Here is a 15,738-nt window from a genome sequence, read left to right on the forward strand (position 1 = left end):
GCGGAGCTACACGGAGCTACACGGAGCCCCATAGAGAAGAGGAGAAGACCCGGACTGCGCAAGCGCGGCTAATTTGGCCATCGGAGGGCGAAAATTAGTCGGCACCATGGAGACGAGGACGCCAGCAACGGAGCAGGTAAGTATAAAACTTTTTATAACTTCTGTATGGCTCATAATTAATGCACAATGTACATTACAAAGTGCATTATTATGGCCATACAGAAGTGTATAGACCCACTTGCTGCCTCGGGACAACCCCTTTAATTCTCAAGGTGATGCGGCAGCATCGATCTCTGTTGCCGTAAAGAACCTGACAAGGAAAAGGGAGCATGGCTTCAAGGTACAGCTGTTTGGGCTCACCAAAAAAGTGGGAGATCATATGTGTGTAGTAAGTGTTCAATCTGCGTTAATAATGGGGTAAAGTTTTGGTTGTATAAGTCCTCGGTCTTTTTGGTAATCGTGACCCCTAGGTATTCTACTGAGGTATTTGACCATACGAAGGGTGAACCAGAGCTGAGAGAGCTGTATCTTGCTGGGGGAAGTGAAACATTTAAGGTAGTAGATTTGGAGAAGTTGATTTTGAAGTTAGAAACAGAGCCAAAGGATTCCAAGAATGATGTCAAGTTTGGGACGCCCGCTTCAGGTTCAGACATGACAAACATGACATCATCCGCGAAAGCAGCCGTGTTTAGAGCCTTTGTGCCTATTTCCAGCCCTCTTATATTTGGGTTCGCTCTTACTCCTTGTAAAAGGGGTTCCATGGATAGAATGAAGAGGGTCGGTGACAGTGGGCAACCCTGTCGGGTTCCGTTTTTTTTATATCAAATGGAGGGGATAATAGGTTGCTGATTTTTAGTCTGGCGTAGGGTTCTTGGTATAAAGAGAAGATTGCCGAAATGAAGGTGGGGGGAAGATTAAATTTGGTCAAGACTCTTTTCATATAGCTCCAGTTCACCCTATCAAAAGCCTTCTTGGCATCTGTACCCACCAGTACCAGCGGGATTCTATGGGTTTGGGCTTATTTGACTGCGTGTAGTAGTCTATAGCTGTTTTCTCGGCCCTCTCTGCCTTTGACAAAGCCCGTTTGTTCTCTGTTTCTTAGGGACGGTATTAGATTCTCTAGTCTTATTGCCAGGAGTTTTGCCAAGAATTTGACATCTAAGTTGATTAAGGATATAGGCCTGTAGCTACTACATAGTTGAAGATCCTTATTCTCCTTATATATGAGCGTAATGTGCGCTTCTTGCGCTTGTTTAGGCAAGGGGTTTCCTGACATAAGAGCATCGAAGAGGTCCTTTAATTTCGGCATGAGAATCTCTTTAAAGGATTTGTAATACCTTAATGAGAGGCCGCCCGGGCCTGGGCTTTTTCCTTGTCTTCGATTGCTGTGATGGAGTTTTTAGTTTTTGCTTTTTTAATTAGAGATGATAGGAATTTGCTCCCTTTGTTACCGTGGACGTATGCAATGTGTTTGAGATATAGGTGTCTTTTATTATGTCTGGATTCTAGGAGGCATTTGAGAGTACGTCTCAGCTCCTAGGTTTTCAAGTTTGTCAGAGGCTAGCGACAATTTGGATAATTGCTCTAGTTTCGCTATTTTTGTTAAGAGGCTGTCTATTTCAGCTTGTTGTTGCTTTTTGACCCTTGCTCCCAGTGAGATTAGCAGACCTCTTATGTAAGCCTTATGCGCTTCCCATATCGTAGTCTCCGGTGCTCTTTAATTGGAAGTACTCCATTAACATTTTAGATAGATGTGCTGTCTAACTCAGAATCAAGCAGTGAGGTATTAAGCCTCCAAATCCATTCTCTGGGGCCATCGCCTTTAATCTTAATGTCTGCATGGATGGGTGCGTGGTCAGAGATGGTAATTGCCTCTATTTTTGTCTTTTCTACCTTCATTAGCGTATTATGGGAGACAAGTATATAATCTAACCTCTGGAATGAGGAATGTACTTGGGAGAAGTGGGTATAGTCTTTTGTTGAGGGATTTACAGATCGCCATGTGTCCACGACTCCCAAGTCCTGAAGATTTTTGTTAAGTTTTTTGATTTGTTTCTGTGAGATCCAGGATCTCCCTGTCGAGGAGTCCAGTACGGGTTCAGTGTGATATTTAAATCCCCACCTAAAATAATAGAGCCCTCCGCGAACTCCCTCAGAATATTCAGCTGTTCCACTAGCCAATTAACTTGGTTAGAGTTAGGTGCATATAGGTCAGCTATCGTTAGTTTGGTATTGTTAATAGTACCTTTTAGGAATAGCGCCCTACCTGATTTGTCTGAGTATTTAGTCTTGAGGTTAAAGCCTATCGATTTGTGGAACATAATGGAGACCCCCTTGGAGGTGGAGGTCGGGTGCAAGTTTTGGTAGCCGTGAGTGAAAAGTCTCCCTGGTAGGCATGGGCATTTGTTTAATTTAAAATGTTTTTCCTTGTAGTAATAAAATCCTGGACTTGTAGCTTTTAATAAGTTGGGAGATACTGTACTTTTTCTGAGGCGTGTTGAGACCCCAGACGTTGAAAGACGTAAACCTCACTGATTCCATGTTCACGACTCGTGATGATTCTTTTGCCTTTTGTTGGATTAATAACTGGGCTAGGAGGAAACGCAGCGGAGGTAAGGTGTTCTGTAGAGTACAATAAAACCGTTAGAGCTAATGACAAAGCTTTGAGCAGCTGTAGCGGCTGGGGGTGTAGGAGAGGGGAGTGAGAAGGCAAAGAGAGACTTTCTCTTTTCCAAGAGATACAGAGGGGTTCTCCAAAATACGGGAGCCCTGCTGTATGAATGAGGTGGAATAAATAGAAGAATAGAAAAAATTAAAGATTAAACAAAAGCTTAAACTTTAGCTTTATGTAGGTTCAAAGGATGCCTGATCGGAGGGGCTCAGGCAGGCTCCTCCTTTGGTGGGGATTGTTCTGCATAAACATTTGAATTATTTAACAGCAAAGGAGTCCTTTTCAGGAAAAGTATGTAGAATATAAAGGAGGAAATCACAAACAGAACTGCTTCTGTCCGGGGGGGGGGGTCTAACCAGAGAACTGGTTAGTGTTGAATTAAGTGTCCAAGATCTTGTGATGGATGTCCCGAGTCTGTATGTGGAGAGTCAAGTGTCTCCAGGCGCATTTTCTTCTCTAGACTTCTTCTTTTGTTTGCTCCTAGGGGATTTGGAGTGGTCAGCTGTGCGCCAGTTTTCAGGAGCAGGAAGGTATGGAAGAGTTGGGAACTCCGGTAGAGGGAGCCAGTTTGGTAGCACAATAGGCTCAAGCCCCAGGTGTTGCCAGCAGCCTTGGAGATCATCTGGGGTATGGATGTTCAATCTCTTCCCTTTATGGGTAATGCCTATGCCAAACGGAAATAGCCAGGCATATCTAATGTTCTTTGCTTTAAGACCTTCGAGGAGGGGTCTGAGTAGCCTGCGTTTGGCCAGAGTGGTAGGTGAGAGATCTTGGTATAGCTGGATTGCTGTGCCATCGTAGAGTATATTCCTAGCACTTCTGGCAGCATTTAATATAGCTGCGGTGTCTGAGAAGGCAAGGAGTCTGCAGATGGCGTCCCTCGGGGGGTCATTAGGTGCAGGTTGTGGTCTCAGGGCTCTATGGATTCTTTCTATAGTGATAGAAGTGGTTCTGTCAGCCCCCAGTAAATCCGAAAAGATTTCTGAAGCTATTTTCTGCAGGGTGTCTTGAGCCCAGGATTCCAGTAGCCCCTTGATGCGCACATTGTTTCGGCGCTTCCTGTTCTCTATGTCCTCTTGCATGAGGAGCATTTTATTAAGATGGAGGTGTTGTTCTTTAACAACTGCAGCCAGCTCCCCTGTGTGAGTAGTGATGGTGGCTGCAGAGTTTTCCAAGTCCTCTACTCTCCTCCCCATATGTCTTACCTCCTCTTTTATTTCTGTTAGTTCTGCCAAGACTGGTTTCATTGTCTTGGAGAGCAGTTCTTTTATAAATCCTTTGGAAAGGGGTTCATCTTCTTCCTCATCTGAGGAACTCTCTCCCTCCCGTGCTGTGATCATTGCTGCAGCGGCTGCCGGCACCATCTTGTCTGCTGTGTGGGGAGCGGGTGCTCCGGTCTTTTAGAATTCGCTGCAGGTCCGACTGACTTCAGGCTGGTCGAGGGGTCCCCTCGTGTTCTCCTCCTCTTTCTTTACTTATTTTCCCCATTTTGGGTGAAAATTGCTGCTTTCTGGAGCCTGTAGCTGTGCCTTTGTGACAGAAAACACAGGTTCTATGCAGCCATCACACTCCGCGGTCAGGCTCCGCCCCCATGTTAATTAACAGTTTCACTTAAATCTATATATATACTAAAGAGTGAATAAACTCGTGATTTGTGTTAGTTTTACCTCAAAACGGTCTCAGTTTGCTTAGTTTGTATGCTAATGAGACTGTAGAATTACTAAATCTCGAGCAGGTAAGACACTTCTGCTGGTCAAAACTAGTCTGACCTGTTTATGGACTCAATACACTGCTCCTTCAATTGTTGTGGGGGTGGGAGTGGGGGGGGGGTGATGTTTCTTTCCCCCATGGATTAGATTAGAGACACAAATAGCATCCCAATTTTAGAATCTTCACAGCTGACAACAGAAAATACACACAAAATGGCGAACATCCCATGGACATCTCCGACACAAACATACAGCTCTACTACATCCACAATATACATACAGTACAGGAGCGTGTACATTACACACATACAGCTCTGCTACATCCACAATACACATACAGTACAGGAGCGTGTACATTACACACATACAGCTCTGCTACATCCACAATACACATACAGTACAGGAGCGTGTACATTACACACATACAGCTCTGCTACATCCACAATACACATACAGTACAGGAGCGTGTACATTACACACATACAGCTCTGCTACATCCACAATACACATACAGTACAGGAGCGTGTACATTACACACATACAGCTCTGCTACATCCACAATACACATACAGTACGGGGGCATGTACATTACACACATACAGCTCTGCTACATCCACAATACACATACAGTACAGGAGCGTGTACATTACACACATACAGCTCTGCTACATCCACAATACACATACAGTACAGGAGCGTGTACATTACACACATATAGCTCTGCTACATCCACAATACACATACAGTACAGGAGCGTGTACACTACACACATATAGCTCTGCTACATCCACAATACACATACAGTACAGGAGCGTGTACATTACACACATACAGCTCTGCTACATCCACAATACACACAGTACAGGAGCGTGTACATTACACACATACAGCTCTGCTACATCCACAATACACATACAGTACAGGAGCGTGTACATTACGCACATACAGCTCTGCTACATCCACAATACACATACAGTACAGGAGCGTGTACATTACACACATACAGCTCTGCTACATCCACAATACACATACAGTACAGGAGCGTGTACATTACACACATACAGCTCTGCTTCATCCACAATACACATACAGTACAGGAGCGTGTACATTACACACATACAGCTCTGCTACATCCACAGTACACACACAGTACAGGAGCGTGTACATTACACACATACAGCTCTGCTACATCCACAATACACATACAGTGCTGGAGCGCGTACATTACACACATACAGCTCTGCTACATCCACAATACACATACAGTACAGGAGCGTGTACATTACACACATACAGCTCTGCTACATCCACAATACACATACAGTACAGGAGCGTGTACATTACACACATACAGCTCTACTACATCCACAATACACATACAGTACGGGGGCATGTACATTACACACATACAGCTCTGCTACATCCACAATACACATACAGTACAGGAGCGTGTACATTACACACATACAGCTCTGCTACATCCACAATACACATACAGTACAGGAGCGTGTACATTACGCACATACAGCTCTGCTACATCCACAATACACATACAGTACAGGAGTGTGTACATTACACACATACAGCTCTGCTACATCCACAATACACATACAGTACAGGAGCGTGTACATTACACACATACAGCTCTGCTTCATCCACAATACACATACAGTACAGGAGCGTGTACATTACACACATACAGCTCTGCTACATCCACAGTACACATACAGTACAGGAGCATGTACATTACACACATACAGCTCTGCTACATCCACAATACACATACAGTACAGGAGCGTGTACATTACATACATACAGCTCTACTACACCTACAATACACATACAGTACAGGAGCGTGTACATTACACACATACAGCTCTGCTACATCCACAATACACACACAGTACAGGAGCGTGTACATTACACACATACAGCTCTGCTACATCCACAATACACATACAGTGCTGGAGCGCGTACATTACACACATACAGCTCTGCTACATCCACAATACACATACAGTACAGGAGCGTGTACATTACACACATACAGCTCTGCTACATCCACAATACACATACAGTACAGGAGCGTGTACATTACATACATACAGCTCTACTACACCTACAATACACATACAGTACAGGAGCGTGTACATTACACACATACAGCTCTGCTACATCCACAATACACACACAGTACAGGAGCGTGTACATTACACACATACAGCTCTGCTACATCCACAATACACATACAGTGCTGGAGCGCGTACATTACACACATACAGCTCTGCTACATCCACAATACACATACAGTACAGGAGCGTGTACATTACACACATACAGCTCTGCTACATCCACAATACACATACAGTACAGGAGCGTGTACATTACACACATACAGCTCTGCTACATCCGCAATACACAGTATAGGAGCATGTACATTACACACATACAGCTCTGCTACATCCACAATACACATACAGTACAGGAGCGTGAACATTACACACATACAGCTCTGCTACATCCACAATACACATACAGTACAGGAGCGTGTACATTACACACATACAGCTCTGCTACATCCGCAATACACAGTATAGGAGCGTGTACATTACACACATACAGTTATTATGTTATAACATAGCTACGTGATTGATTCCTCAGTGGTCGCCCCTGAGGATCACTGACTTCAAATCTGGTGTGTCAGAATGTCACTCAGATTAAATGACCCTATTAACCCTGAGGTGTATACCACAAGCTTCTGCATAGATATGTTAAATAAGCTAAATAACCCTAATCTACTAGTTTGGGCCTGTGATTTAATGCTAATTCCTAGTAACTCAGCTCAGGTAGATAGGTATAAAACCAAAATAAAGTAAGAGGAAATCAAATAAAAAAACAGCCTAGCAGCAGCTCCAGCCCTGAAGGTAGGCTGGAGGCAATTAACAAAGAATCGGTTTAGTTACGCATTATTACATATTGGAGCAGAACACGAAAACTGGAAATATCGTTATATGAGGGTTTTCTGCTATTAGACTATATACTAGTCACCCGGTTCAAGAGGGCATGATTCATATGGCCCCAGGTATTCTATGAACCTCAGATATACGGGTGAAATGAGACTACATGTGCCTAACAAAACAAGATCATCTGTATTGAACTATTAAAGAGTTAATAACCATTTGTTCTTATGAGGCCTTCGCAAACCAACAAAAGCTTTTCTTTTTAAGTGGTTACAAATAAAAGTTAAATTTTAAATAATAAGGAGCTTAGTCTGTGAAAATCGAGTTATACTACTGGTTCCCCTGCAACTGTGAAACCTGAAGCAAAATCTCAAATCATCCACCTGATCCGTTCTAACACACTCCAGAGCTCTACAATACTCCTACAAATAACGCTGCCACCACCAGCTTTAGCATCGGTAAACTGGAAGCCGAATTATGAACACAAACTTCAGCGTTATGATTTGTTGTAAAACGGACAAGGCTGACTTTTAAACTGCAGATTTAATCTAGAAAAGGCCTTGCAGTGCAATATATCTGATTTGTACAAAAATATAAAAAGGTTGTTCACGGGACAGAAGGAAATACAGTAGAATACACAAGACAGATTTTTAAAATAAACTGGGGTAAATAAAAAAAAAATATTGGATCCAACATTATAAAGGGTCCCTCAGATTACTCTTTACCCCGCCCCCTCTGATGTCTCTCTGGAGGGTTGGGGTGGAGTCCTGTATTCCTGGTGGAAAATCATAATTGAATCAAAATAAATCTTGATATTTGTATAGCGACAACTTATTCCGCAGCGCTTTCAGGTAATTATTATTTATCCCCCACCAAGCTGGGTGCTCATCATTTTACCGACCTCGGAAGGCTGAGTCAACCTTGAGCCGACTACCTGAACCACACAGGGTTTGAACTTGTAACCTTCAGGTCGTAGGCGAGAGCTTACACTCTGCTCCACACGAAGCTATTCTACTTCCCTGTTTTCAGTCATATCTCAGCAGGAGATCCTCCGATTGTGAGTTTGGGCCTGGCTTATTCTTAGTCCTGATTTTACATATGGTTTGAGCCCACGCACGGATGAGTTGACATCCATATTTCCCCAGATATGCAGTTCTGGGTGCTCTGAGCCTTGGACCTCAATGCCTGTAGATGAGTTTTGTTTGGCTGGTCAGCCCGATTCTGAAAATCTAATTCATATCTGGCTAAGACCTTCATTCGCCCAAATATCATTTATTAAATAATTTCCTTATGATGTGAACTTGGGCACCAGGATGTCTGCCTGAACCATCCAAGGTGCCAATCCATGCCAGCAGGGGCCTATTTAGCATCCCCTTGTCAGTAGCCGGTGGGACTCCTGTACATCGAAGGCTTGCCAGATACAAAGGAGAGGAAGGGGAGATTAGAACACTGAATTCACTCAGCTTTCCCAGGGCCTGATAAATGACAACCATAACATGGAAGCTGAGATGGGCCCAAGGCCTGACACAACAATGTCTGAAAGCCTGAAGTCTCTACACCACACTGTGCTACTTATCCAGGAAACTGCCGTCCAGAACTCATTATGGTCAACAGGGTCTGTCCAGTACCTTTTCCTCTGTATAAGAATAGTAAGTCCTAGTGACTGAAGGACCAGATCCCTCTGACCACCAGGATGTAGACTCCTCTGTATAGGAATAGTAAGTCCTAGCGGCTGAAGGACCTGATTCCTCTGACCAGCAGGATGTAGACTCCTCTGTATAAGACTAGTAAGTCCTAGTGGCTGAAGGACCAGATCCCTCTGACCACCAGGATGTAGACTCCTCTGTATAAGAATAGAACGTGCTAGCGGCTGAAGGACCAGATTCCTCTGACCAGCAGGATGTAGACTCCTCTGTAAAAGAATAGTAAGTCCTAGCAGCTGAAGGACCAGATCCCTCTGACCACCAGGATGTAGACTCCTCTGTATAAGAATAGAACGTGCTAGCGGCTCAAGGACCAGATCCCTCTGACCAGCAGGATGTAGACTCCTCTGTAAAAGAATAGTAAGTCCTAGTGGCTGAAGCACCAGATCCCTCTGACCAGCAGGATTTAGACTCCTCTGTATAAGAATAGTAAGTCCTACTGGCTGAAGGAACAGATCCCTCTGCGTACCTGGGTGTAGAAGATGCAATTCTTTGCAGGGCAGGCGTGAGGCTGGAGGGCGCCCCCTGCAGGTTTATTTTGGTGGCCATTTGTATGTCCTTCAGGATGTTTTCCATCTGTCATCAGGAATGTATTAGCCGTTCCTCGCTAGTGATATTTGTTATCTCTGTGACGGCAGCGTGTAACGGGTTTCGCTATAGAAGCGGTCGGCCTACTTTCTGCTACAGATTGGGCCCAGACGGGATAGGGCGGTGTAAACTTTACTGAGGTTTGTGCGGCTTATTGGATGCCGCGATACGGACGCTGGTAAACGTTTAGGTCGTGGAGTCAGTAAGTAATTAGTACAGAGAAGTAATTAGATGGGAATGGGCTCATCTTCTCACTCCTTTTCTGGAGGAGCCACGGGCATGGCTTGATAGGCATTCTGCCAGGACAGCCCCGGGGCGTTACAGAGGGCCCCCGGCTGCCATGACACCTGCACGGCTCCCTGCGATCTCATCCCATTTTAAATGGCGCTATCAGAATTGCCAGCTTATCGGAGTTGGTATCAGCCGCAGTAAACAGCCGGCGCTCGCGCTGTATGGAGGGAGATCGCCGCGCGTTCATACATACCCCGACGCTGCAGGACGTACATGTACTACCTATAGCACTAAGGGGTTAAAGGATTCCAGCAAATGTTTTTATAAAATTTCCTATTAAATGAATTCCTAATAAAGTATTTCTAAGGTTCTCCCACATTAAATGCTGCTATTAAAAATCCTACTTGTCCCTCACAATAGCGGCGCTCATCCAGCTTTATTAGCAGATATAATAGCAATTGTCGTTGGGCGGTGGGGATGAGAAATGGCTGCAGGAAGGGGTTAACGGGAGGCTGTCCGGAGGATTCTGCTGCCCGATGTCACACATACATCCCAACACGCATGTACATTGCAGACATCTATATTGTGCGCTAAAACACTGCAGCGCTTCAGAGAAAACCCTGGAAAAAGCAGCTGAAGTTGGAGATGTTGGTTTTTGTGGTTTTTACATTGGTTCATATTGTTTCCATTCAGGTCCCTACAGGACTGATTCATCAGAGATGGAGAAGGACAGAAACAAGATGGCGGAGAGTGTATTCAACCTCACCCTAGAGATACTCTTCCAGCTGATTGGGGAGGTGAGAGATTCTGATGATGTCACATTACATCATTGTTATCTATGGTAATAACAGATGATGTCACTGGAGGGGGGAGAGATTCTGATGATGTCACATTACATCATTGTTATCTATGGTAATAACAGATGATGTCACTGGGGAGGTGAGAGATTCTGATGATGTCACATTACATCATTCTTATCTATGGTAATAACAGATGATGTCACTGGAGGGGGGAAAGATTCTGATGATGTCACATTACATCATTCTTATCTATGGTAATAACAGATGATGTCACTGGAGAGGGGAGAGATTCTGGAAATGTCTGTAGTGATATTTATTAATGTCTCCCCATATACAGGATTACACAGTAGTGAAGAAGACCTCTAGCGATGGCTGTGAGGCCCCTGTGTGTGATGGATGGGGAAGACTGAGCCCAATCATGGGGCCTCCACCTCACCCCCTGATACATGAGGACATCAATATACAGAAGATTCTAGAACTCACCAACAAGATGATTGAGCTGCTGACTGGAGAGGTGACGCTGCAGGGAATGCTGGGACATTATACAGTAACAGCACTGGAGGCTTCTGGGTGATGACTGTATATTGTGTTGTCAGGTTCCTATAAGGTGTCAGGATGTTGCTGTCTATTTCTCCATGGAGGAGTGGGAGTATTTAGAAGGACACAAGAATGTGTACAAGGATGCCATGATGGAGACCTGCCAGTCGCTCCCATCACCAGGTAATGGATGTATGTAGCAGGATCATAGCTGTGGAGGGGTGATGTGGGGCATGTGCCCCTGGTGCTTGTAGGCAGGAAGTGGGGTGTGAGCCAGGCAGGACACTGTGCTAGTTGTATTAGTAGAGCCATTTACTACACAGTTGTTGATTATTGTCAGTGTATAATCAGAAGGCCTACAGATCACCAGCACACATTTACTAATCGCTGATATGTAAGCATCCCGGTCATAAGGTGACACTAGTCAGTGACTACATGGCGGACGGCTGCTGGATCATCTTCTCCAACAGCCCTACTGCTACAGTAGCCGCTGGCGGTGCAGGGCTGGAGAGGTGCCTTGGCCCATGCTGTCCTCGTTCCCCCAACTATATTCCCCAGCTCCTCCTCTGCAGGACTGGAGAAGGAGGGATCTGGAATCACTAGTAGGAGCTGCTAAGTTGTGTCCAATAAAATATCATTGTCTGCCTTTATTGTTCTCTTAGTTTCATATTGGTAATTTGTTGAACCCCTCTAAATTGGTGAAGGGGTCACCAGTACGGCTGTGGCTACATGGAGACTCTGGCCACAATACTCTTCTCATTGGGATGTAATGGCGGTCAGTAGGGTTGTATCGCAGTTTGCTGTGACCCTACAATTACATGAAGCCCGGCTAGTTTGGACTTCTTGTGATTGTCGGGGCGGGGGGCAAACTGCAAGCCACAATGCATTCCCCTTCACAGAAGTAGTGGATGAAAGTGGTGTCGTGGATATCACCTATCTGGGTGTCAGGAAAGCCTTTGTACAGTTTCACATAAAGATGAATCTCTGAGCTCTTATTGGCTGCAGTCCCTGTGACGTCCCACAAACTGGGCGGGACTGCAGCTGTAAACCGAGACCGGACTCAACGGGGAAGGGGTTGTCCTCAGATAGTACAATTATGTAGTTTTTGGTATTATTACCCTCATTTAGTGCTTGTATTTTACTCTATAGGGCATATTAATAACATTATGTTTTACTGCTACATTTAGTGATTTACCTGCATTATTATTTGCTGTGACTTACTAACAAATGTAAGCTATAGTGTGAGTGACTTTCCGTTATCAGTCGCTGGTGGGAGGGGTCAGCCAGTGGAGGGAATGTTCAGATGGTGGGGGGGCTATACAACGCTCTTGTCCTTGGTGCAGGAAACCCTAGCTCCGCCTCTGGTGTTTGCAGTATTTTTTGGACTATAAGATACACCTGACTATCGGACGCCCCCCGGCCTCAGACAACAGGAAATAGTGACATTAGTATAAAATATTGTTTTCCTAACTTCCCCAGAGTAGTGTCAGGGTTTTGGTGTTGTAGGGTGGACAGGGGGTTAATATTTTATTATAATACTACAATAATAAAGGCGATGGGAGGGGAACAACAGAACGCCTGTCGGGATGAGCCCCATGTAGTAATAATAATAATCATCTTTTATTTGTATAGCTCCGACTTATTCTGCAGCGCTTTCCATCATGGGAGAACACAGACAATACAACAATAAGTTTGAAACAAACGGGGTGGGGTGGTACAGGAGGTACAAGGGGGAAGGTAAGGCATGGAGGAACACGGGCAGTAGGGGATTATATGTGGAAATCAGTTATTAAGAAACAAGTGGGGTGGTAAGCAGGTGCAGGGATAGAGGTCATATGCAATAAGCAGGCTGGATGGTGTGGGGAGCGTTAGGGAGGGGCAGGGGGACTGGGTCAGGACATTTGGTATGCCTCCCTGAAGAGGTGCGGTTCTTTTGTGCATCGGGAATTGCCCAGATGCCTTGGGGTAGAGCATTCCAGAGGATGGTTGCTGCTCTGTAGTCCTGTAGGTGAGCATGTGAGGTTCGTATTAGTGGGGTGTTTAGCCTGAGTGTGTTGGCGGATCGGAGTGTGCAGGCTGAGTGGTGTATGGGCAGCAGGGAAGCTATATACGGTGGAGCGGCGCCATGGAGAGCTTTGTGAGTGAGGAGTCTGAATTTAGTTCTGCAGCGGATGGGCAGCCAGTGCAGTGACTGGCATAATGCAGAGATGTCTGAGTAATGGCTGGATAGAAGAATGAGCCTAGCTGCCGCATTTAACCCCTTAATGACACGGCCTATTTTGGGCTTAAGAACGCAACGATTTTTGCCGGATTTTCTTCTTCATTTATCAAAAGCCATAACTTTTTTACTTTTCCGTCGACGCGGCCGTGTAAGGGCTTGTTTTTTGCGTGGTGAACTGTAGTTTTTATCGGTGCCACTTTTGGGTACATACACTATATTGTAAAACTTTTATTGTTTTTTTTTATGATAGCAGGGAGAGAAAACGCATCAATTCTGCCATAGATTTTATTTTTATTTTTTTACAGCGTTAATCATGCAGCATAAATGACACAATACGTTTATTCTGCGGGCCGGTACGGTTACAACGATACCAAAATTCTTAAATTTTTTTTTTAGGTTTTTCCACTTTTCTGCAATATAAACCCTATTTTGGAAGTCTTTTTTTTCTAAATCGCAGCATTCAAAGTCCTGTAACTTTTTTATTTTTTTATGTACGGAGCTCTATGAGGGCTTATATTTTCCGAGACAAGCTGTAGTTTTTACTGGTACCATTTTGGGGTACATACGGCTCTTTTGATCACTTTTATTGCGTTTTTAGGGAGGCAAAATGCTAAAAATTAGCATTTTTGCCTCAGTTTTTTAGCGGGGTTTTTTTACGCTTTTTTTCCGTGCACAGTCAAAAGCATGTGCAGCTTATTGTACGCGTCGTTATGGATGTGACAATACCAACTATGTGGGGTTTTAATTGTTTTAACCTTTTTTTATGCTAATATGAGAAAAAGCATAAAAAAGGGTTTTTTAAATTTTTTTTATTTTTTATTCATTTTTTAATCTTTTTTTTTTAACACAATTTGTGTCCCTCTGAAGGACTTACAACACTGCCCTGATGATCGCTGTGATAAGGCATTACAGGGCTACTGCCCTGCCATGTCTTATCGCTTATACAGCAATCTCAGGCACTGGCAACACAGGACGCCAGTGTCTGGCATTCTGTTGCCATGGCAACAGGCGGGGCTGTCTGCGATTATATTGCAAGAGCCCGGCAACTTCATAGAGGGAGCGCGCTCCCTCTGTGAACCTTTCCCATGCCGTGATCTACGTAGATCGTGTCAGGAAGGGGGTTAACAATGGGGGGGCTGCGCATCTCTGATGCACCCCCACTGCTGCAGCGGGACGCCGGCTGTGACTGACAGCTGGCTCCTGCTGTGGGATAGCGCGAGATCATATGTCATCTCGCGCTATCCCCAGGACGTAAGTTTACACCCTGTTGCGGGAAGGGGTTAATTTAGATTGGAGAGCGTAGAGTATGGTGTGGGGAAGTCCGATGAGCAGCGAGTTGCAGTAGTTGAGTCGGAAGTGGATGAGGGTGGCAACCAGAGTCTTTAGAAGGCTACTTGGAGTTTTGCTTTTTACAAGATAAACAAGTCCATGTGTTTGTGGAGGGAAGCGCAGGTTGTGATCGGGATGGGTATGGGGAGGGTCCATAGATGATAGAGGATTGTAGGGAGTGTAACATCTAATATAGTATAATCCTGCCCATCCATCCCAACCCCAAGGAGGCTCGTCTGTCCAGTTATTCTTGTATTGATTTTATTGGGTGGGGGAGGTTGGCTTTAAGTTGGTTTGAGGTGTCAGGCAGTAATACAATGCCAAGATAGGGAATCGAGTGGGGACTCCACTGGGATGGGAAACTGGATGACAATTGTTGTGCTTTGTTGTGTTAATCCCCTCATCAGAGATGTTGAAGACTTGGCTTTATAGTAGGATAGTGAACCACATTTTTCCAATGTTTTGACGACATAAGCTAATGATGACTCCGGTTTAGTGAGTATTAGGATAATGTCGCCTGCGAACAGGTTTGTTTTGTGTGTCGGGGGGGGGGCCACTGTAATTCTTCCAATGTTTGGATTATTTCTAATGTCCTCTGCCAATGTTTCCATGACAATTGAAAAAAACAGGGGTGACGGAGGGCACCCTTGTCATGTCTCGTTTGTTATGTTAAAAGGCTTGGATGGAAGCCCATTGATCAGAACTATCGCTGAGGGGGAGGAATATAGGGCCTTGATGGCCTAGAGCAGGGGTGTCAAACTCATTTTCACAGAGGGCCACATCAGCCTTATGGTTGCCTTCAAAGGGCCGATTCTAATTGTTAATTGTAACACAGTATAGTAAAAGTGAACCCCACAGTGGCGCGATTGGTAATAAGGTCCCCCATAGCGGCCAGTGGCGCACACTATTATATATAAAAATAATAGTGTATATATATATATATATATATATACACACACACACTATTACCGTATATACCGGCGTATAAG

General features: G+C 44.6%; 1 protein-coding gene across 1 annotated transcript in view; it reads left to right on the forward strand.

Moving 5' to 3' along the window:
- The window catches only part of LOC136598681 (zinc finger protein 547-like), a gene marked incomplete at its 3' end in the record, with an annotated part of 70,593 nt that overhangs the window by 4,852 nt on the left and 50,003 nt on the right, over positions 1 to 15,738 (forward strand). The window contains exons 2-4 of the mRNA XM_066588760.1: positions 10,556 to 10,659; positions 11,000 to 11,176; positions 11,259 to 11,382. Of these exons, the coding sequence (XP_066444857.1) occupies positions 10,582 to 10,659; positions 11,000 to 11,176; positions 11,259 to 11,382 (379 nt within the window). The remainder of the gene's footprint in view (positions 1 to 10,555; positions 10,660 to 10,999; positions 11,177 to 11,258; positions 11,383 to 15,738) is intronic.

The sequence above is a fragment of the Eleutherodactylus coqui genome, unplaced genomic scaffold, assembly GCF_035609145.1.
Source record: "Eleutherodactylus coqui strain aEleCoq1 unplaced genomic scaffold, aEleCoq1.hap1 HAP1_SCAFFOLD_225, whole genome shotgun sequence".
Classification (NCBI taxonomy): Eukaryota; Metazoa; Chordata; class Amphibia; order Anura; family Eleutherodactylidae; genus Eleutherodactylus; species Eleutherodactylus coqui.